This window comes from Kwoniella shivajii, chromosome 8, assembly GCF_035658355.1.
Source record: "Kwoniella shivajii chromosome 8, complete sequence".
In the NCBI taxonomy this organism is placed as follows: domain Eukaryota; kingdom Fungi; phylum Basidiomycota; class Tremellomycetes; order Tremellales; family Cryptococcaceae; genus Kwoniella; species Kwoniella shivajii.
The window spans coordinates 1,448,481-1,475,672 of record NC_085915.1 but is presented as its reverse complement, the minus strand read 5'-3'; the positions used below and the strand labels follow the sequence as shown (position 1 = coordinate 1,475,672).

Here is a 27,192-nt window from a genome sequence, read left to right as displayed (position 1 = left end):
GGGGAAGACAAGAAAGTTTCAACTGTTTTTTGAGGTTTTGTCGGATTTACTGTAAAAAGAACTTGATTATTGGAAAAGAAAGGAAAGCAAGATCTACTCGCACAATATTAGAGATGAAATTCCGTGAATATGTATATGAATATGTATTATTCGGCCTGCCGATGTTTAGAAAGGAAAGAAAAGAATTTGATTGTTGACAAAAGATTTAATCTGGAAATACTACACCAATTAAGGAGTCGGTCTTATTTTTTTATGTTGATCGTTCGTTGTTACTTTTGGATTTTTGTCGATATCGTCAGTTAGCTTTACTTTATACTTTTTCGGTTTTTCTTTGACTTTTCTAAAAGGGGCAAGGCAGGTTCCTGTCAAGGTGGATGGAATTTTATGTCTTTTTGGAGATATAAGTTTGTGTGAGAGGTTTCGTGCTTAAATGAGCGTTTCTTTTCTTTTTGTGTTTTGGTTTGGCTAAGTTTTAGAGTAAATGAACAGTGGATCACCAGGAGTCCAGTCTTTTTTATGTTTTTGGGTTGTTAGGAGGGTGAGAAGAAGAGTTGTGAGGTGAGGAAAAGAAAAGGGGTGATCGAGAAAGAAAGAGATGATTTATATATGCATTCCATACTTTCGAAGACTTCGATGTTATTGTTGCATTAGTCACTCGTGATTCAATTCAAATATGGCTGGAAAGGTCAGTATGAGAATTGTACCTTGAGCCGATATTAGAATTCGGACTGGATATCGAAAAGATTGCGCCAAAAGGCTGAGCTGATAGGCTGTTCCCTGCATGTATGAATGGCATGTCTAGACTAAGTCAGCAATACTCTGTGGTACTTGACATGAATGCATCGACTCACAATGTTGACATAGGCATATGCCAAGCTGAAATTGAATGACTAAATCGATATAGGATTCTAGTGGTGTTGTTACGTTGAGATCTATTCTTCCATATCAGTCAATCCACCGCGAGCAGGGATTAGACAATACCATGCCTGATCATCAGTTGCATGATCCCATCAGATGCCGTATGTACAAGGAGAAGTTTGTAGTATTCACTGTTCGATGTTCATAGATGTTCATCGAAGAATGATTTTCCATCTGAAGTCGTGGTTCTCCTTTCCTTATACTCTCTACCAGGTCACATTGATGGTTTACCTATCAAACCATATTTTCTTCTAGCTCCAGGTTCAACGAAACCCCAACCTAACGGCGTATCTCTGACCATCATCGCTAACCTATATTGCCACGGCGCATGTACTAGATGCTTTGGAGGTATATTGAGTGATTTAATCCATGAAAATGGTGGATAAGGTATTAGAGGTTGTGGTTTAGGTGATAAAGATAGATTATGAAGTATGATTTCTACCACTTCATTCAAAGAAAAATACGATAATTAGTCTTTAAACGTTCTACATGAAATCATCTGATTCGAGTCCGAATCTCGGAGTAAGGCAGAATTCCGCACGATTGTGCGAAGAGAAAAGTCCTGATAGACTTACCTTTTTCAGGTGATAATAGTAATTTCTCCCATTGATGTTTTATAGGTAATTTAGTTTCATCCCTTCCACCAGATTGAGAAGTAGCTGTTTTTAATCGAAATTCATTGTCGATAGTCCCGGGACAGAAAGCTAGATGATTTATATTTCCATCAGATCAAAGTGATGAGCAGAGATAAAGTCAGACAAGTCGTATAACAAGCTAGCTATGATATTATCTCTGATAATGCCAATGATGATGAAAAGGAGGACACGAAATAATAGCCATTGCTCACAGAAAAACCTGACTCCACATCCTTCACATTCAACCCTACAACTTTCCACAGCCATCAAACCGGCAGCTTTGGAAGAAGCGTATATCACTCTGTGAGGTGCGGGCACAGTAGCTGCCACTGAAGATAGATGATGAAGTGCTGGTGATTTGGATGTCGAAGCGAGGAGTGGTAACTACAGCATAATTCAGCTTCTGAAACCAGTATACTGATCTAGCTGGGATAGACATGAGATGGCTATACTTACAAAACACGTTAAAGCTAATACTGTTCCTATATAATTCACTTCACTCAAAGCTCTAGTTTCAAAAGCTACTTTATCCAACCCTTCTTTACTTGGACCATTTAACCTGCCGTAGTCTCCACCATGAATCGAACCAGAATCGGAATTCGAAGTAGACGTAGACGTAGATGTAGATGTAGAGAAGGTCAAGGGGGCACCAGAAAGAGCAGATTCATCCCCTTTATCAAGGTTTACGCCTGCCAATTCTAGTAATAGTGAAGTTGATGGAAGTCCAGCTAAGATATGTAAAGTGTCGATACCTCCCCATGCTATATTCGCGATACGAAGCTTTCACGTCAGTCCGAGTTCCAGTCAAACCAGTCGGAATGAATAATATCTGACAATTCGAAGCCATGGTAATGTAGGAAATAAAACATACCTTTTATCACTGTTTCTCTCACTTTGATCAAATCATCGGTATTTGTTATGTCTGCTGAAACGATTATAACATCTTCTTCGTTTGCACCAATATCAATACATTCCTTTTTGACCTTTTCCAGCTCAGCATTACGTCTAGCTACCAAACATCTAAAAATGATACATGACCATTGATCAGCATCAATCCATGTTGAAGCTTGTTGCTCGTTAATAACGTCACAACGGTCTGTAGCTTTGTATCATATGCATCACGGCCTCCTTTTCGCTGGGACTCATGGAAATAAACGTATAAACGTACATTTTCGCTTTTCGTTCAGAATACGCATGAGCCAAAGTTCTTCCTACACCCGAACTTGCACCTAGTAAGACGACCCTTTCTTCTGATGGAAGAACGACGGTTTCTCTCGAAGCAAGTGGTTTCGCCTTGAGAAGACGTATCAAAATGGGTAATGCTAATAATAATACCCATAATGGAGAATGACAAGGCGAAGCTGAGGATATTGCCATCGTGTCTCGCCACAAAAGGTTAGTGTACTGTGTGATGAGCGAGCACCTGTACTGAATTGAATTGGATGTGAGTTGGTCGTGGATGGTTGAGAGAGACAGCTGAATTGAGGTGAAATCAAGATATGTCGTTGGATTTTATTATGCGTTCATAATTTCGTTCTGAATTGAAGGTGAGAATCTCCATCTACCCATCCCGTCCGGCCATTTCATCGCCTTCCTTCTTCTCGCTCCGTCCTTTTCATCTCTCTTCTCTGATGATTTTCAAGCTTGTCAGCTCCATTGACCCCCCATCGCCCTGAGTAACGAGTAAGAATCACTCTTCACGCTGCAATCAACTATTGGCTTTTGTCGCACATCAGTCTTCCACCCCAGACCGCGTTATAAATTCGGACCAGACCGAGAGCATATTTATTGGTTTACACGTTGAACCCTGGTGAAAACATCTTCTGTCAGTTTCACTGTACGTACTTCTTATACATCTAACAATTCATTTGTCGGTTCATCTCATTCAGCTAACAACTAAAAGAGCTAAAACCAACTTCCCCACTCTACCACCACTTCTTTTTCCTGGACGAGCCCTCGTCTTCGTTTGAAAATTCCGACTAGACCGGACTCTTCTTTTACACTTCACACCTTTGTGCTATAGTCCTCTTCTTTGGCCTCAATACCGTATATATATACCTAGTGGAAAATCGTTCCCTCCCTATCCACTTCCTTCCGTCTCCACAACATCAATGCAGACTTGATTACTACAAGGTAACTAAACAATCTATCACCAGTTGTTCCCCTCATTCAATAGGCATATCTCATCTTCCACATATAAACAGTACAAGTAACGTCAACTGAATCATACAACAATGGCACCTACAATTCAAGTGAACGGTACGACCCCCAGTGCATCTGATCCTTCGTTACTCTCCAAAGTGAAAGATGTTTATGAACAAGCTGGACAATCTCATGTATTCACATTCTTCGATAAACTTTCTACAGCTGAACAAGCTAATTTATTAAAACAATTATCCGATATTGATATCAATAGAGTGAATCGTATATATATGAATGCAGTAGCTGCGGACGGAGCCATCACACCACCTAATGAGATCAATTATGATGAATCTCTCGCACCCGGGTTATCCAATTTACTAGGTAGATCAAGAACTCCGTCACCTAGACCGACTGAGGAAGTTTTACCTTTACCAGAAGAAGCCTGTGCTTCAATCGTCAATAATCCTCAAGACGAAAAGAAATGGAAAGAAATAGGTCTGAAGGCCATAGCAGATAATCAAGTCGCAGTACTTCTAATGGCAGGGGGTCAAGGTACAAGATTAGGTTCCTCTTTGCCAAAAGGAATGTATGATATTCAATTACCTTCGGGAAAATCTTTGTTCGAATATCAAGCTGAACGTATAGGTAAACTAGAGAGGGTAGCTGAAGAATCCGCTGGAAAACAAATAGGTTCAGTTAGAGTTAGATGGTATGTAATGATTTCGGGTCCAACAAGAGTAGAAACGGAAAAGTATTTCAAGGAGAAGAACTATTTCGGCTTGAAAGAGGAAGATGTCATTTTCTTTGAGCAAGGTGAGTGACATGTTTTTGCAAATATTTACCGTCATGAGGGAGGTTCTTCGAGGCGGTAAGAAGCAGCTTGACAAGGCGGTAATCTTACTATTCAGAACAGACATAAATTCGTGAGGGGCAATTTGCTCACCTTTGACATGCTTTATAGGTGTACTTCCCGCTCTCAGCGAAGACGGTAAACTACTGCTGTCCACCCCATCATCCCTTTCCGTCGCGCCAGATGGAAATGGTGGATTGTATGCCGCACTCCGAAGACCCCTCTCACCCGATTCACCAAGAACCGTTTTATCCGATTTGAAAGATCAAGGTGTTCAATATGTTCACGCCTATTGTGTGGATAACTGTCTAGTCAAAGTCGCTGATCCAGTTTTCATTGGCTGTTGTATCGAAAGACAATCTCAAGCAGGTGCCAAAGTAGTACGAAAACTGAACCCAACTGAATCAGTCGGAGTTTTAGCTGCCAAAGGAGATGCGTTTACAGTAGTCGAATATTCAGAATTATCAAAAGAGAAAGCTGAATCGAGAAATTCAGATGGTCAATTGACTTATAGAGCAGCTAATATTGCAAACCATTTTTACACTTCGAGATTCTTGGAATCAGTCGAAGCAATGGAAAGGAAAATGGCTTTCCACATAGCAAGAAAGAAGATTCAAACTGTCAATTTGACAAATGGAGAAATCATCAAACCGAATGAACCAAATGGTATGAAATTAGAATTATTCGTTTTCGATGTTTTCCCTTTCACGAAATCGTTATGCGTTTTAGAAGTTTCAAGAGAAGAAGAATTTAGTCCATTGAAAAATGCTCCTGGATCAAAGGCTGATTGTCCAGAAACGTCAAGAAAAGATTTATTAGCTCAACAGAAAAGATGGCTATTATCCCAAGGAGCAAAAATACAAGATGGTATCGAAATTGAAGTCACTCCAAAAATCAGTTATGCAGGTGAAGGTTTAGATTGGGTGAAAGGTAAAACATTCATCAAAAGTGGTGTTTTATCCACTAAGGAGGATTTGGAAAAATTGACTGAGTAGATCATTATCGTCTGGTTTATTGGAAGGTGGTGCTGTATACAAATAAGTGGATGAATGGTTCAGTCACAGCATGATTGGATGAGATTGGAATTCATAGTTACAGCGGAAAGGAGAAAGGGGAGGGAACAGGCCGTCTTGTCTCCTCAGCATAACCATACATAATATTCCAAAACCTCTCATCACGTTTAAAAGGACAATATTTAGACCATTTAGTAGCCATGTCATACTCAATACTCGGCATATCCCTTGAATGCATTGTTTTACTCTGTTCTTACATACAATCCTACGACAAAGGCTGGCTAACCTTCCAACCTACTCAGTTAGACCCAATCGGAATGAAAGCAAGACGAATTAGTATACCTTTACACGGTATCCAGTGATCAATGTAATACTGTTTTGCATCATGATGGTCATACTACTACCCTGCTTCGATGATATACACTCCTCAGGTGAATTCTCGCCCTTTCCATTGACGATCTATGACAAACTAGCCCCGATCATACTTTGTGCCTTCAGATGACCATCTTTGGTTCTGATTTTATGAACAGTCTTGGTTTCAGGATCGATCCATGCAGCTTCTCTGGTGTCAAGAGTGATGAATCCAGGTTGGATAGTCTCGAAGACTTTCTTCTTTGGGTTCAATTGGGCTTCAGGTGTAGCATCTACAGGTGAATCATCGAGAGGGTGACTTCATCAGCTCAACGTTCAACAGGTTGATAGACTTTCTCTTCAAGACGCAACTTCGTGACATTGCAGAGGAACGGAGGACATAGATCGGACGGTGAATAAGAACTCACTCTCGTATTTCTCGCCTTCGAAATAGATCCTCTCCCCAGGTTGAGATCCATCTGGGGGTAAAACAAATTCAACACCACCTTCTTCTTTACCTTCCTTTGAAGATGCACATAAAAGCATCGCGAAGGATTTGACTCCTCTCATGGTGACGGGTTTCAGGTTGCACTATCACGCCAAATGTATGATATGAGCTATGACGTCTTGATCAAGGAAATCCTGATTTCACTTACGATGACGACAATGGTCGCACCTCTGATTTGGTCTTCTGACATGTATTTGACCAAACCTGAACACACAGTTCTAGGTTCCTCTTCTCCAACATCAATGGTTTCAACGTATAAACTATCTGCATCAGGATGTCTTTTCACTATATGGAAGTTTCGTCAGCATGGAATCCTCATTCACCGATTTCGAATTCAGAGATTTTTCGGGAGGGCTCGACATCTTGAGGAATGTAAACTTACCATCTAACACTCTACCGACTCTCATATCTATCATACTTGGTAGAGGACCTGTAGGTTCTTCTTTAGCGGCAGGTTGATTTTTAGCTGGTTTCTCTTTTTTCTCTTTCTTTTCCTTCTTCTTTCCTTCCGGTACAGCAGCAGGTGTACTTGGTCCTACGACAGCTTCTTTGACTGATGTAGCTGCGCTGACGGCAGTTTCAGCTACCGTTGTAGCAGCGGAAGTGGCAGCCCCAACGGCGGCTGATACAGCTCCTGTAACAGTCTCAGTCACACCTCCTGCACTAGCATCAGCGGCAGCCGCAGGTTTCTTATCCTTCTTCACTTTAGGTGGAGGGGCTTTTCGTTCGGGAGTAGGTAAAGAAGATAGATCGATATCTAAAGATGGGAACGAATTGGGTAATGATTTTTGAGCTGATTGAACAGGTTCTAATGATTGGATTTGAAGGAAATATCGAAGTAGAGAAGGTTGTTGAGGGTGTTGAGTAGACGATGCAGAGATCTACAGGTTTCGCATGGCAATTAGAAAATAAGATCAAGTATCCTAAGGGGTTTCTTCAATTCTAAGCTAGGTGAGACTTACCAAAGTAGGGTGAAGATGGGCATATAAGCTTACATCCGCTGAAGAAGGGTAGTTGGAATAGAGGTAAGTCAAGGGAGTGAGTTTCTCATTGAGGGCCTAGTGCCGGCATAATATTGCACTCAGCTTCATTGGCTGACATGGTGAATGCTTGATCGGAGAGCTGACTCACAGATAAGTCATTCACATAACCTTCGGTCTGATAAACAAGCTTTGTGATTTCAGCTTTATCTTTATCGTTTGATCCGGTCAAAGTTGGATCAGCTCGTTCGGCTGCAGCTACGAATTCAGCTACGGAAGACATGGTTCTGATTCTGAATGTTCTGCTGATTCTTTCTCTTGGGATGGTGGTCGGTATTCTACTGCGTAGCAGGGATATCATATATATCCTTCTGTAGATAGGTAGATCAATGTAAAGAGGGGATACAGAGCAATCAACCACCAATATTGTTGAATATTGTTGAATATATAGTTTATCTATGTAGCAGTCGAGTGATAAGCGGAATCAAAATTCACCCCATGACGTGGATATAATTTCTCATTCTTTTCTCTAACTTTTTCAATCTTATTTTGTCATATATATCGGTGGCGTCTAATGGAAACCCACTCCTCCTCTCCATTTCACTTGATTCATAGACTATCTCACTACTGGCTTCGGTATCATCTTCGAAGCCACTTGAAAACAGCGTCGCCTGTCACATCTCATTACGACAGACGAATCGCCCCTTTAAAAAAATGGCAGGTCAACCTCCTCCCGGTGGTTTCAACCCTGGAGCTTTCGAATTCCGACCTGGACAAGGATCTCCCTTTGTTCCTCGAGGTCAACCTGGCCAACAACAAGGTCAAGGTCAAGGTTATCCTGGACAACAACAATCATATGGACAATACGGTCAACAACAGCAACAACAAGGTGGTTACTATCCTCAGCAAGGTCAAGGATACGGTGGTGCTGGGGGTGGATATCCTCAATATGGTGGTGGACAAGGACAAGGTGGTTATGGAAATGGAAATGGTGGATATCCTCAACAACAAGCTTACGTACCACCTGGAGCTAGAAACAACAATACCGCTTATCAACCACCTGTTAGAAACGTGCAAGGATTCCAACCTCCAAATCTTCCATCGACAACTTCATCACCACAACCAGATGCCGCAAGACCCGCTACATCGACTGCTCCTGCTGGGAAACCAGTTTCGTTATCTATCGGCGGTGGTGGTGCACCCAAAGCTGCTCCTTCATTGAGCATCGGTGGCGGTGCACCTAAAGCAGCCCCATCCTTGAGTATCGGCGGAGCAGCACCTCCTAAAGCAGCTCCATCGCTTTCTATTGGTGGAGGAGCGGCTCCCAAAGCAGCTCCATCCTTGAGTATCGGTGGTGCACCTAAAGCTGCTCCTTCGTTGAGCATTGGTGGATCAAAGAAACCTGCTGAAGAGAAGAAAGTAGAAGAGACCATTGCTCCCGCCACCGATTCTACATCTACCCCTTCTGATGCTTCCGCTTCTGCTCCAGCGACTACCGATGTTCAAACTAAAGTAGTGGCCTCATCCACAAATGCTCCAGCTTCATCATCTACTCCTGCCCCTGCACAATCCGGAACTTCAACTCCATCCGGTACCAATTTTTCAAAGGTTTCCGCAAAGAATGATGCAGAGGCAATCTTGAAAGAACAAGCAGCTGCAGGTCAAGAAGCGCTCAAAGATCTTTATGGTGATGATGCTAAAGATACCAACGTCAAATCACACTTGAACATCATTTTCACAGGTCATGTTGATGCAGGTAAATCAACTATGGGTGGTCAATTATTGTTCTTAACAGGAGCAGTGGACAAAAGAACGATGGAAAAATATGAACAAGAAGCTAAAGCAGCAGGAAGAGAGACTTGGTATTTATCTTGGGCATTAGATAGTAATAAAGAAGAAAGAGCAAAAGGTAAAACTATCGAAGTCGGTAGATCTTATTTCGAATCCGAAAAAAGAAGATACACAATTTTGGATGCTCCTGGACACAAAACTTATGTACCCAGTATGATTTCAGGTGCGGCTCAAGCCGATGTAGCTTTATTGGTGAGTACATTGCCTTTTGTGACGAAGAGGGGTGCAAGCAATAGCCGCTGACGTGCCTTCAGGTCCTCTCGGCACGAAAAGGTGAATTCGAAACTGGGTTCGAGAGAGAAGGACAAACTAGAGAGCACGCAATGTTGATCAAGAACAACGGTGTCAACAAGCTTGTGGTTGTCGTCAACAAGATGGATGATCCCACAGTGCAGTGGGATAAGGGAAGGTGAGCGAATTATCTCATTGGTTGGTGGGCAAAGGACGTTGGCTTATTCGTTCATCGCCACAGGTACGACGAAATCTGCACCAAAATCACTCCTTTCCTCAAAGCTGTCGGATTCAATCCCAAGACAGATCTCACTTTCATTCCAGTCTCCGCTCAGCAAGGTGAGAACATGAAAGACAGAGTTGATAAGAAAATATCACCGTGGTGGAAGTAAGCGACATCGGTTTTGGGTCATTGCAGTCACCTCAGCTGACAATCTGCGTTTCCTGCAGCGGTCCATCCCTTCTTGAACATCTTGATAACATGGAGATCATGGATAGAGATATTGATGCTCCATTCTGTTTACCCTGCTCAGAGAAATATGGAGAAATGGGTGAGTAATCGAATTCTCAGACTTCATTAATAGGTTTAGGCTAACAGGATACGAAAAGGTACTATGATAATGGGAAAAATCGAGTCTGGAAGAGTGAAGAAGGATGATAAATTACTCATGATGCCTAACAGAGTAAGCTTCGTCCCCAACTTGCTTATATATACATCAGAATGGGTGCTAACGTCTTTGTGTCCGATTTGCTTAGACTCCCATCGAAGTATCTGCTATCTATACTGAACAAGGAGACGAGATGGACCAAGCTTTCTGTGGTGAAAATATCCGAATGAGAATTTCAGGTATCTCAGATAAAGATGTTCAACCTGGATTTGTCTTATCTTCAGTTCAAAGACCTGTCAAAGCGGTTACTGCTTTCAAAGCAGATTTGAGTATCATTGAAGCTAGAAATATCATTGCATCTGGTTATAACTGTGTACTTCACGTACATACCCTAGCTGAAGAGGTTACTTTGACTGTAAGTGGCAGTTTCAGCTACCCGTCCCTTACCCCATTTTTGTCTCGTAGTGATGGTGCTGACCTTGTATGACCTTCTTTTGGACACTGACATGACGATTAGGCTCTTCTCAATTATTATGACAAGCGTACTAAGAGGAAGAGTAAGAAACCACCACCTTTCGCCAAACAAGGTATGCTTGTATCGGTGTTACTCGAGTGTTCGGCTCCAATCTGCATAGAAACGTATAAAGAATTCAAGCAGCTCGGTAGATTCTCTTTGCGTGATGAAGGTGAGTTCATCTATTCCATCAAGATGAAATGGTGGTCTCGATTTTGACACTTCGTGTTTGGTTTAGGTAAAACCGTTGCTATCGGCAAAGTCACCAAACTCATCGAGAAACCCGAAGATCTCCCCAATTTAGGTGCTCTTGCACTCAACAACCCTACCAATGGTTAAGTAGCCAACATTCGGTTTGAACATGATCTACTGGTGAAACGAACGAAATAGAGATGTTCTTCTTGCCTAGCTTGAGGAGTTTATGACTAGCGTAACCTAAAAGCATGTAGTCCTGATCGTGATAAACGAAACAGAATATTCATTGTGTATATTGTTAGGAACATATTGAATGCATCCCCTGCATAGGTTGGCTACAATCAAATGGTTGCAAAGTGATTCCTCGCTTTGCACTCGAAGCTGGTCGATGTGTGTAGTGAAGATGCGAGAAAGGGCTGTCGTTAGGAAGTGCAAGACACAGAATGAGTCAAAAATCTCCCATAAAGGCAGGCAGGTAGCCCGTGTAAAGAGGTGAAGATTGTAGAAGTGGATAAGTGGATTGAGGGATAGAGGGTGACACTGATGAAGTTATTGAAGGAGAAGAAGGAGAAGAGGAGGAGAAGGAGAGAGGAGGAGGAGGAGAAGGAGATGGGGAGAAGGGAGATGGAAGATACTGACTTTCGAACGACAAAGCGATCCTGGAACTTTATTGAGCGAAACGCATGCACAACGAGGGTATCAGTTTCCAACAATTAATGATAAGTATGTCCGAGAGATATATACTACTGGTACAAAGATCACCCTCCTTTGCGTTTCTCTTTCCGAGCTCTTCTGCTATATAATTGACGCAAAAGCTTTGGCCGGGTGCTAGGAGCTTTCGTATATCGGTTAGTACATGAGATTCTGAGTCATCATACATGCAGCAGGATAGTATTTATTTACTGTCCTACGGGATTCTTTCTCGAAAGGAGGGTTCGATTCCCTCAAGCTCCTTTTGTTTTGTTTTTTCCGTCTCAAGTGGCACAACAATATGTGATTAACGTAGAAAAAGTCCATTCGTCCCATTCTCATTTTGACTTTTTAGATGACCTTATCCTGTATCTACAGTAAGTAGTAAGTACATGATCACTTGACCCTTTCTTGCTTCAGCGATCTTCTACGAACAAGTCAGGATAAAAACAACAATCAACAGAAGCCTCAACATAATTCGTCACAAAGATGGTACGACCCACATCTATCATTCGTCTGGCGGAAAGTTCGACTGTTCGTGCTCATGTTCAAGGTCAAGGTCAACGAGCGAGAAAACAACCATTGTCTTTCGCAGTGAATAAAGCCAGTGAGTCCCATCTATAATCTTGTCCTCCTACCTAAAACAGTCCATGGAGACGTACAGACTTGATTCTGCTTTTACTTCTGCTTTTGATTTCGATTTTGATTTTGATTTTGATATTGATTTTGATATTGATAATATTTTCAACTAATTTTCCAACTTGAATTTTTTTAGCTGAAAATGAAGAACGAGCGAAATGTATTTTATTACATGATATACCAAGAACTGCATTACCTAGTGATATTCAAAAAGCACTCATTGACGTTGGAGCTGTCGATTCCAACTTTTCTTTATCTTCAAGTAAGTCCAAGAATGATCATTTCCTCAAGCTGCCTCGAAATGCTAATGATCAATGAACTATATTTAGTAACTTCCCTTCCTCCTTCATTACCCAAGGTACCAACATTATATCGAACAGTTCATTTATCATTCCCATCGACGAAAAAGGCTTTTTTCGCATCATACAAATTATCTGAACACCCAATATTCTCCACTACTTCATCTCATAATAACTCTTTCCAAAAATCATCCAACCAATCACAAACTCAATCGCAGACTCAGACGCAGACTCAATCGCAATCGCAATTTCCAATCCAATCTCATTTTAAATCTCAAGCTCAATTGACACATACGACTTCCACAGCATGGACGACTGAAATAATTAGGAAGACAATAGAAGATCGTACACCATATGAAAAAAATCGTGATAAAGATATAGGGAAATCATTCACACCTGAATGGGCATCGAAAGCTGGTATGAGTGGTAGAAGGGTCGTGATCAAAGGTCTACCAGGTTCAATCAAGTCTGAAGATGTAAGGAGATTAGGTAAAGAATGCGGTGTTTTAGATGATGAAGAAGGTTGTATGAAGTTACCCTCGTAAGTTTATCTTAATATTCAGATTTGTTTTCTTGAAATCATGAACTGTAGAAGAACTATATGTGGTCAGTATAGTTGCTGTTGCAGGCACAAATCTTTTGTTAATCATCGCAACACATCGCTATTTTTCACATTCTTGAGGATTGTGTAGAGAGCGAATGGATAAAGCTGAATTTCACATACCCTAAACAGAAGCAGACAAAGCCCTGTAACAACATTCTGTCTGACGACGAATACAGTAACCGAAGCTCATCGATTAGCAAGGAAAATCCATATGAAATGGTATAAGGTGGATATTCATGGTCAAAAATATCTGATGCGTGCTCATGTACATTACTGAGATGTTTGGAAAAACATGCATTCGATTCCCACCTACACCTGTCACATGAAGTGGGAAACATAAAATGTTATGATTCAGCTCCTCGTCGTCGCGGATCCGTACTCTAGGGACTCATTGTACCCTCCTCAAATGACAATACTATCTCGTTCATTCCTGAATTCGAGTCTTACTTCTTCGACTTCTTCTTTTTCCCACCAAATTCCATTTGTTTAATCTCCAATATCTTCGCAGCGTCAAATTCTTTACCCAACCATCTAACGAGTATAACAGGTTTGGCGTGTTGTTGAGATTCTGTATCTGTCTCTGAAGTGGGGATTGGTCGATGTATATCAGGATGTAGACCGACTACCATTAGACGCAAGCATAATGATCAGTCTTTCGAGGTTTACCATTTCAAGGTGAACTGACTTACCAGGTCTAGCTTGGATTGATTTGATGAATTCAGGATGTCTGGTGAGGTATTCTTCGACATGTACGAACGATCTTTTGCGGATCAAGATATCGGCGAATCTTTCTCGTACTAAAGGAATGTATCCCTACAATACCGACAGATTGTTCAGTATGTTATATCACGTGGTAATGAACTGAATGGTCAACTCACGCCTGATACCGTCCATAAATGTTCGACAGGAGGTAACAAGTCCGGCTCTTCGCCTTTCCCTCTTGCTTCGCTCAAACGATCCGCATTAATCTCTTGTCGTAAACTTTGAACTTTCGTGATCATCTCCCCTACTGATAGAGCCGTCGAATCTTCCCCATCTGCACCTTCGAATGGGATGAAAGTGGATATAAGAAGGGAGCCATCTGCGAAATATCAGGAAGTCCAAATTAGCAACTGGTAGTGCAGTACGAAAGTAGGACTATCATATGAAAAGAGGCAAACTTACTCTGGGTGTCCCATTCGCTTCCCCACATCCCGATCAACTCTGAGCCTGGCGGGATGACAACATTTGCTGCGAGGGAAAGGACGTAAGTATAGAGACATCGATGATTTGTGGTTCGCAGCACTTACTTTTCTTGACGTGTGCCAGGACTGTGCTCAGATCATCGTCATTGTCTTCGGGCCGAGACCACCCTTCCTCGAGATCGACAGTACGAACACTTCTTCTGGGTTTAGAGTGGGACCACTGATTTACACCGAAGTGTGAGCCAAAACAGATTGCCATGAACTGGCATGCCATGAACTCACAATCAAAGACAGTAGCCTCTTGAACCGATTAGGGTCTAGTCCGTTCGCTTTTATCATCGCTTCCCTACTTGGCCAATTTCTAGTGACCATATCATCGACATCTCCGAAATCTCTCAGGGGATTGGCCAGGCCAGGTGGGAGATCGACTCTGCTCATTACATAAGCTACATTGGTGCGAAACAGGGTTAACTTTCACTCACTCTAGCATTTCGGGTACAGCCAATCTTGCCAGTGTCTTTTCGTTCCATAAAGCTTTACACCTGGTCAAGACTTCTTTGAGTTGTTCGGGCGTAAAATCAGTTGGAGTGACATGAACGCCTATTTCTCTTGTGCGATCGCCCAGCCTATTCAGATCATCAGTCCATAATGTCGGAGATGAATGAAAGTCAAATTAACATACCTCGTGTGATTCAAACTGCATGTCTTTCGACCTGGATGGAAAACTTGCTTCATTCTCCATTTACCTATACCTACTCTGGGTCCACCACCTCCACCGCACTGGATCAACTTCGAGGTTAGCTGATGCTTTTCCGCTATGTTCATGAAAAGATCACACTTACATCTGTACATCTTTGATATTTGCCATCACATTCCATGCAGACTATCTCTGCTATCCCACCAATCGATTCTTTTTCTCTGCCACCTGTTATTTGACCTGAACCAAGTATTCTTTGGCAGACATCACACCATTGCCTCCTTTCCCTCACTTTAGCTTCTTCGTCATCGAATTCCATTGATGCTCTCATCCTCTTTCTTGTCTCTACCGTTCCTATAGGAGATGTAGATGATCCACTCGAATCAGGCAATGTTGAAGGTTGTGAAATCGGTTTACAATCTGTACACTTCAATTCCACTATAATCGGATCCGGCATGGATGATTTTGGTGATCTAAACATTATCCTAGCAAGTGATTTATGACAAGTCGTACAAGACGAGGTTTGTTCGATGACAATCTTTTTTTCTGCACCACGACGAGATTTCTTCGTTGGAGGTTGTTGTGGTGAATGTTCTTCGGTAGATGGACTACGTCTTCTTGGTGAAGTTTGATTCAGTGTCATACTCGCAGTACTCATTGGTGTTGATGTTATAGGGAATGGATATGAGCCCATCTGAGATTGGATTGACGGGTCAACCGGATACTGTTGGCTATTCGGATTGTAATCTGTTGAAGGAGCGAGAGATAAAACTTCAGGTGCAGGATAATCTCCTTCTCCTAAATCAGGTAACCAAGAAAGGAAGTTATCCATATTTTCAGTTGATAGCATTGCTTCGAGATCAAATGGTGACATGGCAGGTTGCATTGATCCAGGATTATAAAGGTGTTGAGTATTTCCAGGAATAGTCGTTACAGATGATGATGATGTCGATGAAGGAGGTTGAAGGTTTTGTCCTATCATTGAATACTGCGGAAGACCATTTGTGTTTGATGGACCCGCGACTGACTGATTGACAGTGTTCATCCCTCCAGAACCATTGGTATTATCGTTCTGTGAGTTGTTCTGATTAGTCTGTACTTCAGAAGGATCAGATTTAGCAGCTGCTCCAGCTCTTAATCTCATTATCTCTAATTCTGCTTCTTTTTCCTTTTTCCTGGCTTCTGCAATTTGTAATTCCAATGTTCTCGTCTTCAGTCGAATCAACTCTGTCCAAAGCACATGTCTAGTAGGATCTTCCCTTTGTGTAGGCATCTCAGCTAAGAAAGCCGATATTGAATCCAAAGAATTCACGTTCAGAGGTAATTGAGCTTGGGTTTGAGCTTGGGGTGTTTGTTGTTGTGGTTGCTGTTGCTGTTGTTGCTGTTGTTGCTGTTGCGTTTGCTGTTGCTGATTCCCCATCAATGAGGATTCACCATTTCTGATACCTTGCACACTTTTGTTTTCAGCTATGTTCGCCCATGACCATTTATCGTCTCCTGACATTGGGTAATATCCAGCTTGATATTCTCTGCTGTTCCCAACTTCTGGTACTGCGGTATTTGCCGTACGTTGTTGACTTTCTATATCACCTTGAGTCAAGCCATGAGGTGCAACTCCTGCTTGTTGAGTATTCGAAGGAACACCAGCTGGTCTAGACCCTGGTACCGGATACAGGGCTGTTGGTAACGAGTAATACTGTCCATTCTGATGGTTGGAAGGTCCACCCTGAAAACGATCACTTGTCAGTGTCATGATGAGCATAGACCATAGATCGTGTGAATTTGAATCCTTCCAATCCCAAAACTCACTTCAGATCCGGATCCATGAGTATCTTGCATGTTGGAAGAATACGTTTCTTGCTATATCCTCTGAGTCATGATACACATCTCAAGAGTATAGCTAAATTGTGGACTATATCGTGGATTGTAGGCGTATAGATTCAAATGATGGATGATGAAATAATGTGTTCAAAATAAATTACGAACTAACTTTCCCCACGCGAATGAGATTTCCCATCTACCCGGCATTAATCCTTTTATCCCCTTCCCTCATCTTCCCGAAACCACTGAATATCCCATAAAGAGGTCCAACAACGACCAGAAGGTAAGGTTCGTTCAACGTATCCAGCAGCCATCCGTCAAAGCATAAGGCACAAGGCGTGAAGACGATGGTATGCACCACTCACAGCCCACAAGGACGATAACACGACCATTGGTCAATCATCCTCAACTGGAAATAATCTCTACCCCGGTAACCATTGGACTTGTAGACAATGAAACGAACAGCAGCGATACATTACTTCAGGTCGAGTATAGAGTATACAACTACAAACAATTAGATGGCGGGAGGATCATTAGAGGAGATGGTTGGAACTTGCTCACCATCTTGGTGTTCATTGGGTTGACATGGACTGCTTGGTCAAGAGCTCAATGGAACGGTGCACTGGCATGGCAATGGAGCGAGCAGACCGTAAGTTCTTGACTGTGTCATCTCACGCAGACGAGGCATGTGAGATCTAAACTGAAGATATATAGGTCACTGCATTTCTATGGATCATCTCTCCGGTCATTTTCCTTAAGCATAAGTGTAATGCAGTACTATACGGTACGTTCCCCGTGTCCTTTTGACATTTTACAAGATATTTACAATTAAGATTGCAGAGACTGTCATTCCTCTTCCATCCCTTGGCATACAGCTCTCAGTGACCAAAGGCGTATCGATACCATCACTACTTTGTCCTTTCACGTCGTCTCGAAGGTGTCTCATCCCCTTGTCCACGTCATACACCTTCATACCTTTATCAGATATATCAACAGTGATTCTTAACCAGGCTTTGACCCGGTTCACCGTCAGATATTACTTGGGAATAGTAAAGAAGAGAGGTGAAGGGATAGTATTGGCCTTTCATGTGAGTTTATATTGCCTTCCAATGCGTTGTGTTATCGCGGGAGGTGACATTGCGCAATTCGTTTTAGGCTACTCGCCCAGGGTTTCAAGTATTGAAGGAGATCTATCATGGTGTTCGAGAATTGATGTTTGGCGAATTTGATGATATCTCGAACGCTGTGCTGGATACTCCAGGAAAACAGCGATGAGATCTTGATCAGACACAAATGATATGGGTCCAAAGCAATGATAGTCGCCGAACAAACTAGGGACCGCTATACGAAGGTGGGAGATCATGCGCATGCAGATCAATCAATCCATCTGGAGCGAGCCTATATGCACAGTCCGTTCAGCACATTGCCTTCACAAGAAAAACCGAGGAGAACTTACCTTTGAAATTCATGGACTGCCCGATTCAACTCCCTACTTACATTACAACCCAAAAACACAGCACTTTTATTCCTGAGCTCATATATGCAGTTCTCGCCTGCACCTAGATAAGCTAGATTTTGAGCTACATCATCTACGGGAAAAGCATAACGAAAATCTGTTCCCGTATAATGCGAATAGATATTGACAACTACACGTTTCATATCTTTCATCTGATTCGTTATATCTTCTTTCACGATGGGAATTTGATTTACAGGTATAAATCTTCCTTGTTCAGCTATCGTTAAAGAGAATTCAAGATACCTCAATTTTGGGAATGAAGATGTGAAAATCTGGATGACCTTATCGATTTTATCAAGTCTTAGTCGACATCCAGTGATTCTTTCATGATCTAATTTCAAAACAACTAGATCTTTCGAAAGTATCTTACAGAATGATTCCAATTGATCGACATCGAATCCTCGAACACAAGGAGCTCTTAATTCCAATATGGGTAAATGACCTTGATGCTTGAAACCCATGATTTTTCCTAAATTTCCAATATCTATATGTATTTGATCAGTGTTCAAAGAACATATTCTAGGATTACGTCTCGTTGGATCCAAGAGATATTTCAACCATTTTTCGACCCATTTTACGTGTTCTAAAGAAACAGGTATGCGATCTCTTCCTTCAGATTTAGGAGACCTGAATACAACCTCGGATGACCGATGAATGTCCATTCCGTCGTACTCGATTTCTCTAATAGTTCTTCTTGGTATCGAATCCTTAGTCAAAACGATTTGTGATCTAACTTCAACGCGATATTTCCCTTCATCCGTCTTCTTCAAAACCCAAACACAATCTGCGCTTTCCAAAGAGTCCTTTCTTTCGGCCCGGAGTAAGTTTGGAAACGGGTTGATGAGTTTGTTGATGAATGCTAGTTGAGACTTTTCATCTCTGGGTAACTTCGTCGAGACAACAACGATATTTCGAATGGATTGTTTGTAAACTTGTGATCGGTACTATTATACCTCCAATGAGCCAATGCCAGCTTAACCTATAACAGAATAGCTACAAGAAACAAGAAGTAACAATTAACTTACGATACGACTAGAAATAAATTTCTTAGCTATTTCATAAGACACATCTTTCCACAGAACCCCTACAGCGGAATTGAAGAATGATCGTTCGAGTGTGAGGACCCTCCAATAATGTTCCCTTTCTACTCGATTGAGGATATTTGACATGAGCTCAGGAGTTTCGTACACCCTTCTTGCGTTCATCTTGTCAAATCTGTGTGTGTAGGTAGAGACCACCTTGTACCTCTAGCTGATAAATAACCGTGGGGTTCTTGTTAGTTTGTTGTGATCGTTTTATACTTGTTTTTGTGTACTAGGATGATTTGTTTATGAGAATGGGAATTACAAACGGCGGAAAGGAATGTGGAGGTTTCTATCAATGTTTATGATATATGGTGAAAGTGGCACATGAACCCCTCCTTTGGATTCATCGTGGTGAGGATGGCACCGACGAGACCTGCGTTTCTCTCTTTGGCTCTGGAACACGATACTCAACTCCTTGTGATAAGGACTTGCATGTATGAATGTATAGACAGCCCCTCGTTCATGTGCGATAGAAAGGTACTAGTCACACCCCGGCAAGTAGCGGAAAGTTCATAAAGTCGCTTAGTTGGTGAGCTCATGGGGGCTCAGGCTCGGATGTCGGGGCCTCCATCATCTGGTATCAACCCGACTTTAGAGTTACGACTTTGAGTGCATAGTAGAAACAGGGAATTAATTCACGGCTTGACGCATTTCGGCAGCTACATTATAGTAGGTCCCATGAAAAGACAGCAATTCTCGTGGCGTGATACGACCCCACTAAGTCCTACGCAGGGCTCAAAATTTGGGTTCGGGGCTCAATCTCAAAGCATGGACACTGAAGAATTATACACTTATGAAGCTTTGATCGCGATAACAGGCTCTAAGTAATATCGTCCACAACCTCAAACGTGACAGAGACATATGTTCGTGCTAGAGAACCTCTTATCATCGACTAGTTTATCATAATCACTCAAGTGACTGTCTACACTGAGTATTTCTTGAAGGGTCTGCTATACCGGTCCGTCAATATCAGGTCTAGCGGTTGATACTCCACTGGTTAAAGGCTGCGGCGGAAAGGTCGGGTCACAGAGGTGCGACATGAGTGTGTCGAAATAATGAAAAGATACGCGCAAACACGTTAGACATCTACTAAAGTGGATATGGGGAGCGGATTATGCTGGAGAGCGTAATGCCTAAGTTTATCCAGCAGTCCACAGCCAGATGATATACAGCGACATCGACGACACCGACGACTTGATAGAAGCATCAAATGACATGTTCCCGGTTGCCCTAGCTCAATGGCACTTGCCTCGTATTCTGGGTTATTGGTGATTCAGACTGATGCTACGGTCTTGTATCAAGAGATTGCTGCTTCCCCATTTACCTTTGTGATCGCTGAGATCAATGTCAATACGTCACATCTCACGGTATCTTCTCTTGAAAGAATCGTAATCTCCAAGGAGCCTATAACTGTCCCCCAAGGAGACCGAATTACGGAGTAGCTTCTCCGAATGGGATCAATCGTATTCTTCGCTCTTCACCATAGTCACACTAGTGACCCAGTTTACCACACTTAGGCCCTGCGCTTACGGTCTATGACAAGCATGGTGTTGTTGTCCCTAGTCACAGATCTTCGGTGTCTGCGAATGTGAATGTGTACTGCGATTAGTCTGCGGAAAAGGATGATCTAAGGAAGCATAATACCGGTAAATACGGATCTCGCAGATCTTACATCTTCGTAACCGTGATGGTCTAGGTTGTAGTATCCCTAACAGACGCCCCTTCCGATATGATCGGACGAAGAGAGAGGCTGAGAGGCTGAAAGATGAAACGCTCAATCATAACAGACAGGATAATCGCTTAAACCAAAACGGTAGTCAACGGTTAATCCTCTTATGTAAGCTTTCACCCATTCGCAGTCAGTAGTAGTCGCCTAAAAGAGGAAAGAAAGTAAAATAAAGGTTATTCGTAAACCCCCCTCAGAAACGTGCGCTCTAGATCTCACTCAAGTAATCAAAGCTAAATATAGTTATTTCGGATGTAGATTTGAACTTAGAACAAAGTTACCCATCCGAGTATTTCTCGTTATCTGCTTAAACGGCCGTTGCACGCATGATTACGTTCCAAGACTGTTTGTGAAAATCAGGTTTAGGGAATTGACCCATTCCCCGGAAAAGGGACCCAGAATCATGTCGTACATGTGACGACGAGTAGTACCTTACGAGTACATGTCATGTAAACACAGGCGTATAGTCTTGCTTGTCGCGATCACTACAAGATCCCGTTACAGCTTTAAAGCGGGAGCCGGAGTAGCTTTATCAGACCTGCTGAGGAATATTGCGATCCCGTAGTGACCATCATAGATCATAGATCCATCATAGATGATCACTGTCAGACTTTAGCCTTCATTTGGTCTCGATTCAAGCGTCTTCGTCAAGCAGATGGTGGCCATCGTGTTACATAGTCCAATATTTTAGGCTAAAGGCGGCACGTAAATTTACTTTTCTGGGCTTCATGCAATCGCACGGTAAATTTAGGCTTGTACCTCCGATCGGTGAGTTATTCCTGTAAAATGGGGGAAAAAACTCAAACTCGAGGGAAAAACTTAAAAATTCAGTTACAGATGGATAACTTCTGACAAGCTTAAATTTCCCAAGGTATGAGATCTGCCGATTGAAGAGTGGAGGTGTTTTATCTTCTCTTGTTTTTGGATTCTGGCCCGATGGAAAAGAAGCAACTGTAGATACAATTAGGGCTAGCCCACTCACTGTGTTTAGCTGAATGCCATCCCGAAGTGGGCTAATGCACATCCCGAACAAGAGGGGCTCATTCCCCTTTAAAAGCTTGGTAACGTCGGGGGAATCGGAGAGAACTTTGAGGATGCATTCCTCATGGAATTATGCTTCTCATACTCTACCGCCTTGAAGGGTTCCGTTACGGACGTGACAGTCACTTTCCTTCATGTGAAATCGGTGAATACGAAACGAGCCAAGGTCACCGAAGTCGGGGAAAAAGAAAGGAAATTAATTAGGGTTATAATGTTATGATCCGGCCCCCACCCGTCGACTTGAATGCTATCAACCCTCAATTCATCTTCTCCGACAGAGGTCATGGAATGTATATAGAATTGAAAGACTTGCTCAACAAAGCCTTCTCCGCCGACAATCCACCGACGAATGGATTGTGAGACATTAAGATTTAATTAGGAAAAATGCACTAAAAAAGGTTTTCTCCTTACATACACCCTTAGCCGTTCATTAACGTCCTCTCCCGATTCTTTCAGACCAGAAATGAAAATAAACTTGCATGTGATGGGATACGTTACGCTTATTTTTATTCCTAATTTTGCTTTTTGTTTTATTATTTCCTCCGCTTTCGAGATCTCTTATTTTGATTTGTCTATTTTATCCGTTGAACCCCGATGCAAAGTATTTTTTACATCCGTCTGAGTTCCACCTCATGCCTTTGCCTTTGGGAGATCTTGAACCTCGAAACCCCAACGAAACGTGAGAAAAAGCCTGGGTTTTCGGTGGAGTATGGGGCATAGGTTGGCAAATCCGTGTAAACCGGCTTTTCCGATACGAAAACACCACACTTAAAAGCTTGGCCTGTTCATTTATTGGAGGGGAAGAGAAGGAACGAGGGAGAAAGGCTTTTCTTTTCTCGGTTACTTACGGGTTTATACCAATGACGATCTTGATCGAGCCTGAGCAACGTAATCGGAAAGGGGGAAGGGGGATGTGGTGAGATTCGCCTTTTACAGTTAGTTTCACCCTTAAATTGAAAGTTTTTTCGGTTCCTTAAACTACCTTCGCATAACGAAATAACATCATCTATCTGATACGGGTCCTGTAATTGAGTGACAGCAATGAAGCAAAGGAAGCAATCAGAAGAATAGAGCCAAGCGTCGCCAATTCATTTTTTCATCCATGCTTCTCTCCCTCCTTTCCCAAGATCTGCCTCACGAGACTGAATTTATCCATGATCTTTTTCGTTGACTAGTTTAAGCGAACAGATCGCTGGCCTGTCCAACGGACGGGAACCCGGACAAGGAAAGAATTGGACATTCGTGAACATCATGGAGTCAAAGCAGTTACCGCAATTAAGACGTCGTCTGTCATCGGCAATTGAAGATTTGGTTCCCTTCATACCCCTTGAGACTTGGCTAGTTGTTTTTCACTCGATGATGATGATGATGATGATGTCTTTCTCTGGGCCGTTACCCTTTTACTGACTGTCGGTGAAAGCATTTTCTTTGTCATATTTTTTAAGCTATAAGTTTTTCCTTGGTCCCTGGAACACATGTACAGATTCAGAATCAAAAACGGGAACCACCGATCTCTCTCTCTCTCTCTCTCCTATTTTATTTCCAAAAAGGTGATGTTACCAAACAACGACACACTACCCAACCCATCTACTTGACCCTTGTTCATTCCCCAAAACATAAAGTTACATACGCAGTTTTGTCATTTCCGTTATTTTCAGAGACATACAGAGGACAACTACTCTCCTTGACTTGTTTTCTTTGCATCGATCTACACACACTTTTGGATCTTGTCGTCTCCCCTCGCTTCCTCCCGGCTTTTCTCACTCGTCTATTCCTGAACATTCGTACTACCGATAAAAACAAAAACATTCCTAACAATCCCCCAATCTGTCCGATTTAGAGCCCCTTTTCAGCCTGTTTTCCCGGCTTATGATCCCAAACCAAAAAGGAAGCAAAATACTTTAACATTAGTCAAGAACGGAAGGAAATCATCCGCGACCTAAATGAATGACAAGATCAAGTCTAAAATATTTTATAAATATATAGAGCCCACAGAAGAAGAAGAAGAAATAAATAAATAAATAAAAGTCAAAATAACGAAAACAGACTTAAAACAATAAAGATCCCTGATAAAGAAGCATCCCATCTTTAACCGCTTCATCCTTCTTTGCCCACCAACAATTTTACCTTTTCCTTCCACTGTGAGAGAATAAATCTTCTCCATCACCGTCGTCGCCAACTATCATCTCCATTACTCGTTTGAAGCTTCATTGTTAGGAGACGTCGCTTGATACCGCATCGAGGACGGCCACAACAGCGACATACAACAACGATCACAACAGATCAAGATAACAGTTAATAACATCTCGGCTAATTCAAAATCCTTTCTTTTCTTTCAAAAAATTATCTTTCAGTTTTCCCCAGTCTCAAATACAATCTTTAAGCTCTTTGACACGAACCCTCTTCTCGCCACATCAGACCATTCACAAACAGAACACATCTATCACTTTCATACAGATATAAAATCTTATAACACTGTTCAGCCGACACCTGTCTCTCGTCAGCACAGCCAATAACGACAACAAAGAGTGGTATATTCCAATTCAAACTGTTCAATTTCCAGATCTCTAGATTCCAGATCTCACTCAGGTCAGATCAGGTACAACCCATCATTCTTTGTGCATAATCACTTTAAACAAAACAAATCAAAGCTTGACACTGAAAAGTTTCATTATTGAATCGGTATTCAACTAGCATAAAGACAGAGTTAGACAGGAAAAGAAAAACAAGGTTGTCTCGAAATAGACTTGTTAAACACTTTTGTTTACCCTTCAACATTATATAACCTCTATTCCATCGAGGTTTCGTCGGTCGTTGTCTAATTCTCAAAACTCAAAAGACGAATCTCGAAGAGAACAGGATTTCATCGAATACACGAGTAATTGGAGTATCCTCGACAAGGAGAATATATCCACGACATTTCAAGGGGTCTCATACTTTCTCATCAACTCAGCAACTGCATCTAAACCTCTCACGATCCCAAGAGGATAAATCATGGAGATGTATCAAGGCTCGTCAACGCAGCAACCAGCTGCTATCTGTGCTCTTAAGTCTCCCGTAGATGCGTAAGTTGTTCCTGTCCTCGATAGATAGTATGAGCTGACTGACTCTTGGATCTCCTGAAATAGTATCCACATCTTGGAAGCTGTACGATTAGGCATAGTACCGAGAGTAACAAGAAGATTGACAGGACATGAAAGAGCGATGATTAGACCTGGAACAGTCTGGGTATGGGAAGAAGGTGAGTTAGCTTATCGATCATCGATTAGAGCGGAAGGATAAAGCTGACGTGATCCGACAATTGTGAACTTAGAGGAAACGAATATGCGCCGATGGACCGATGGAAGAAGATGGGGTGCTTCGAGAGTTGGAGGCGGTGGATTCTTAGTTTACACAGAGTAAGTAGTATATCGTTGAAACTTTTCGATGATTGACTGATTATCTGAATTTTTGGGTAGATCTTCGGAATCCCTTTCACCGCCACCTTCGAGGTCAGATTCGCCATACGGTCAACATAGCGGATATTATCCTGGACCAGGATCATCATCATCATCTTCGTCTCGTCGACCCGAGAGTCTCATCAAGCAAACGTATTCGACTACAATGACACATCCTGTCACAGGGAAATTAAAGAAATTCCATGTTGTAGCTTATTCAAGTAAACATAACCCACAGGGAGACGTACATAATCCGTTACCTTTACCTCATCAATTGCCCGCCCTGTCATCTTTGAGAGTCACACCTGGAATATGGCCAGAATGGGAACATCGACGTGAACAAGAATATGGTAATTCAGGTAGAAGACCACCTTCAGCTTCTGGTCTTCCTGCTTCGTCGTCTTCATCCACTTTTGGTCCACCTTCACAATCTGCTCCCGCAACTGCAGTCTCATCTCCAAACGGCCCACCTTATTCAGTCGCAGTACCTCCTACTGCCTATCCCGCTCAACGACCACCTTCACCTCAGGGTTACGGGGGTGGAAGATCGTTTCAACCACCCCCACCTCCTTATCCAAGAAGTGGGACCGCTTTTGAAGGCAGATCGTCACCTTCTCTCCCTCCACCATCTTCTCACCAACAACAACAGCAACAAGGAAACTTGCGAGGTCCTTCAGCACCTTATCAGCATCCACCACCACTCGTCAATACTAGAAGAGATCAATATGATACCTCGATGGGGCCCGGATTTCCTGGTAGGCAAATGACCGCACCACCTCATATGTTCCCATCTAACCCAGTGCCTGGAACAGAACGTTTTCATCCTTACTCCATGGTATCCAGAAATCCAAATTCGAATCCCAATCATAACCGAGTAACGTCATATCCGCCTTCAACTGGTTCATCAGGAATACCAACTACACCTATTGGAAGTGGACAATCATCTCATCATGGTGATACCTCTCAATCGAGAGCTTCACCAAGTTCTCAATCTTATCCTTTCGCTTATTCACGTCCTTCAAGTAGTGGTGGTAGATCTTATCAAGAGACTAAACCTTTCCAACAAGGTGATAGAGATAGATTATCGCCTGAAACCAAATTCAGATCCAGTATTAACGATAATAATAATGGTAATTCTGATCCCAGAAGATATCCTAGTGATAACAATGGGGGGCATCTAAGACAAATTTCAAATTCTTCTTCTTCACGATTAGATACCTCACCAAATCAAAGCAACAGATTACAACCACCTATTTCATCGAATGATTTAGCTTCTGCATCAGGTAGATCACCCAAGATGTCAATTTCATCGACCCTCTTAAACCACAACGCATCAAACCCATCCAATCCTGCTCCTGGACTTACTTTACCCCCACTTAGGACTACTTTAGATGGAAACACTGGTGGAAACAGACAGGAAAATATTTTACCTTCACCTGGACATATCAGTCCTAGAATAGTCAGTCAAACATCTGCAAATCCAAATCAAAGAGCGAGTAATAGTCCTTCACACGATATCAAGAAAGATTGGAGTGGTGGCGAAGACGCCAGACAATTAGGTGAATTAGGTAGACGGGTAGTCTTGTAAAAGGAAACAATAGATTTTTTCGGGGGCGATTTCTTCTTCTTTTCAATTGTATGTGTATCGTCGTGATAG

The 27,192-nt window shown here is 42.2% G+C and overlaps 9 protein-coding genes across 9 annotated transcripts; 5 read left to right on the top strand and 4 right to left on the bottom strand.

The window, feature by feature from the left end:
• Nucleotides 1-1,132: 1,132 nt before the first annotated feature.
• Nucleotides 1,133-2,930, bottom strand: IL334_006282 (uncharacterized protein; the record flags this gene model as incomplete). The annotated part of the gene is made up of 6 exons (XM_062937986.1): nucleotides 1,133-1,362; nucleotides 1,494-1,622; nucleotides 1,766-1,937; nucleotides 2,010-2,314; nucleotides 2,425-2,573; nucleotides 2,722-2,930. The coding sequence occupies 6 exons, from the start codon at nucleotides 2,928-2,930 to the stop codon at nucleotides 1,133-1,135; spliced, it is 1,194 nt and encodes a 397-aa protein (XP_062794037.1).
• Nucleotides 2,931-3,787: 857 nt separating this feature from the next.
• Nucleotides 3,788-5,540, top strand: IL334_006281 (uncharacterized protein; the record flags this gene model as incomplete). The annotated part of the gene is made up of 2 exons (XM_062937985.1): nucleotides 3,788-4,508; nucleotides 4,657-5,540. The coding sequence occupies 2 exons, from the start codon at nucleotides 3,788-3,790 to the stop codon at nucleotides 5,538-5,540; spliced, it is 1,605 nt and encodes a 534-aa protein (XP_062794036.1).
• Nucleotides 5,541-6,017: 477 nt separating this feature from the next.
• Nucleotides 6,018-7,680, bottom strand: IL334_006280 (methionine-tRNA ligase, beta subunit; the record flags this gene model as incomplete). The annotated part of the gene is made up of 6 exons (XM_062937984.1): nucleotides 6,018-6,202; nucleotides 6,338-6,500; nucleotides 6,566-6,702; nucleotides 6,800-7,298; nucleotides 7,380-7,475; nucleotides 7,549-7,680. 6 exons carry the CDS (start codon nucleotides 7,678-7,680, stop codon nucleotides 6,018-6,020), a joined length of 1,212 nt encoding a protein of 403 aa, XP_062794035.1.
• Nucleotides 7,681-8,111: 431 nt separating this feature from the next.
• Nucleotides 8,112-10,940, top strand: IL334_006279 (uncharacterized protein; the record flags this gene model as incomplete). Its single annotated transcript, XM_062937983.1, has 9 exons — nucleotides 8,112-8,307; nucleotides 8,368-9,440; nucleotides 9,503-9,657; nucleotides 9,721-9,867; nucleotides 9,930-10,030; nucleotides 10,089-10,162; nucleotides 10,236-10,502; nucleotides 10,605-10,773; nucleotides 10,840-10,940. 9 exons carry the CDS (start codon nucleotides 8,112-8,114, stop codon nucleotides 10,938-10,940), a joined length of 2,283 nt encoding a protein of 760 aa, XP_062794034.1.
• Nucleotides 10,941-11,975: 1,035 nt separating this feature from the next.
• Nucleotides 11,976-13,305, top strand: IL334_006278 (uncharacterized protein; the record flags this gene model as incomplete). Its single annotated transcript, XM_062937982.1, has 4 exons — nucleotides 11,976-12,093; nucleotides 12,262-12,387; nucleotides 12,455-12,965; nucleotides 13,158-13,305. 4 exons carry the CDS (start codon nucleotides 11,976-11,978, stop codon nucleotides 13,303-13,305), a joined length of 903 nt encoding a protein of 300 aa, XP_062794033.1.
• A 166-nt stretch (nucleotides 13,306-13,471) lies between these two features.
• On the bottom strand, nucleotides 13,472-16,748 carry IL334_006277 (uncharacterized protein; the record flags this gene model as incomplete). Its single annotated transcript, XM_062937981.1, has 10 exons — nucleotides 13,472-13,650; nucleotides 13,718-13,841; nucleotides 13,907-14,109; nucleotides 14,193-14,258; nucleotides 14,318-14,432; nucleotides 14,495-14,642; nucleotides 14,695-14,838; nucleotides 14,895-14,992; nucleotides 15,055-16,635; nucleotides 16,719-16,748. 10 exons carry the CDS (start codon nucleotides 16,746-16,748, stop codon nucleotides 13,472-13,474), a joined length of 2,688 nt encoding a protein of 895 aa, XP_062794032.1.
• Nucleotides 16,749-17,082: 334 nt separating this feature from the next.
• IL334_006276 (uncharacterized protein) lies at nucleotides 17,083-18,005 on the top strand (the record flags this gene model as incomplete). The annotated part of the gene is made up of 4 exons (XM_062937980.1): nucleotides 17,083-17,379; nucleotides 17,445-17,514; nucleotides 17,571-17,818; nucleotides 17,886-18,005. 4 exons carry the CDS (start codon nucleotides 17,083-17,085, stop codon nucleotides 18,003-18,005), a joined length of 735 nt encoding a protein of 244 aa, XP_062794031.1.
• Nucleotides 18,006-18,061: 56 nt separating this feature from the next.
• IL334_006275 (uncharacterized protein) lies at nucleotides 18,062-19,451 on the bottom strand (the record flags this gene model as incomplete). The annotated part of the gene is made up of 3 exons (XM_062937979.1): nucleotides 18,062-18,128; nucleotides 18,187-19,190; nucleotides 19,272-19,451. 3 exons carry the CDS (start codon nucleotides 19,449-19,451, stop codon nucleotides 18,062-18,064), a joined length of 1,251 nt encoding a protein of 416 aa, XP_062794030.1.
• A 5,641-nt stretch (nucleotides 19,452-25,092) lies between these two features.
• On the top strand, nucleotides 25,093-27,123 carry IL334_006274 (uncharacterized protein; the record flags this gene model as incomplete). The annotated part of the gene is made up of 4 exons (XM_062937978.1): nucleotides 25,093-25,163; nucleotides 25,227-25,339; nucleotides 25,412-25,496; nucleotides 25,557-27,123. 4 exons carry the CDS (start codon nucleotides 25,093-25,095, stop codon nucleotides 27,121-27,123), a joined length of 1,836 nt encoding a protein of 611 aa, XP_062794029.1.
• Nucleotides 27,124-27,192: the final 69 nt, after the last annotated feature.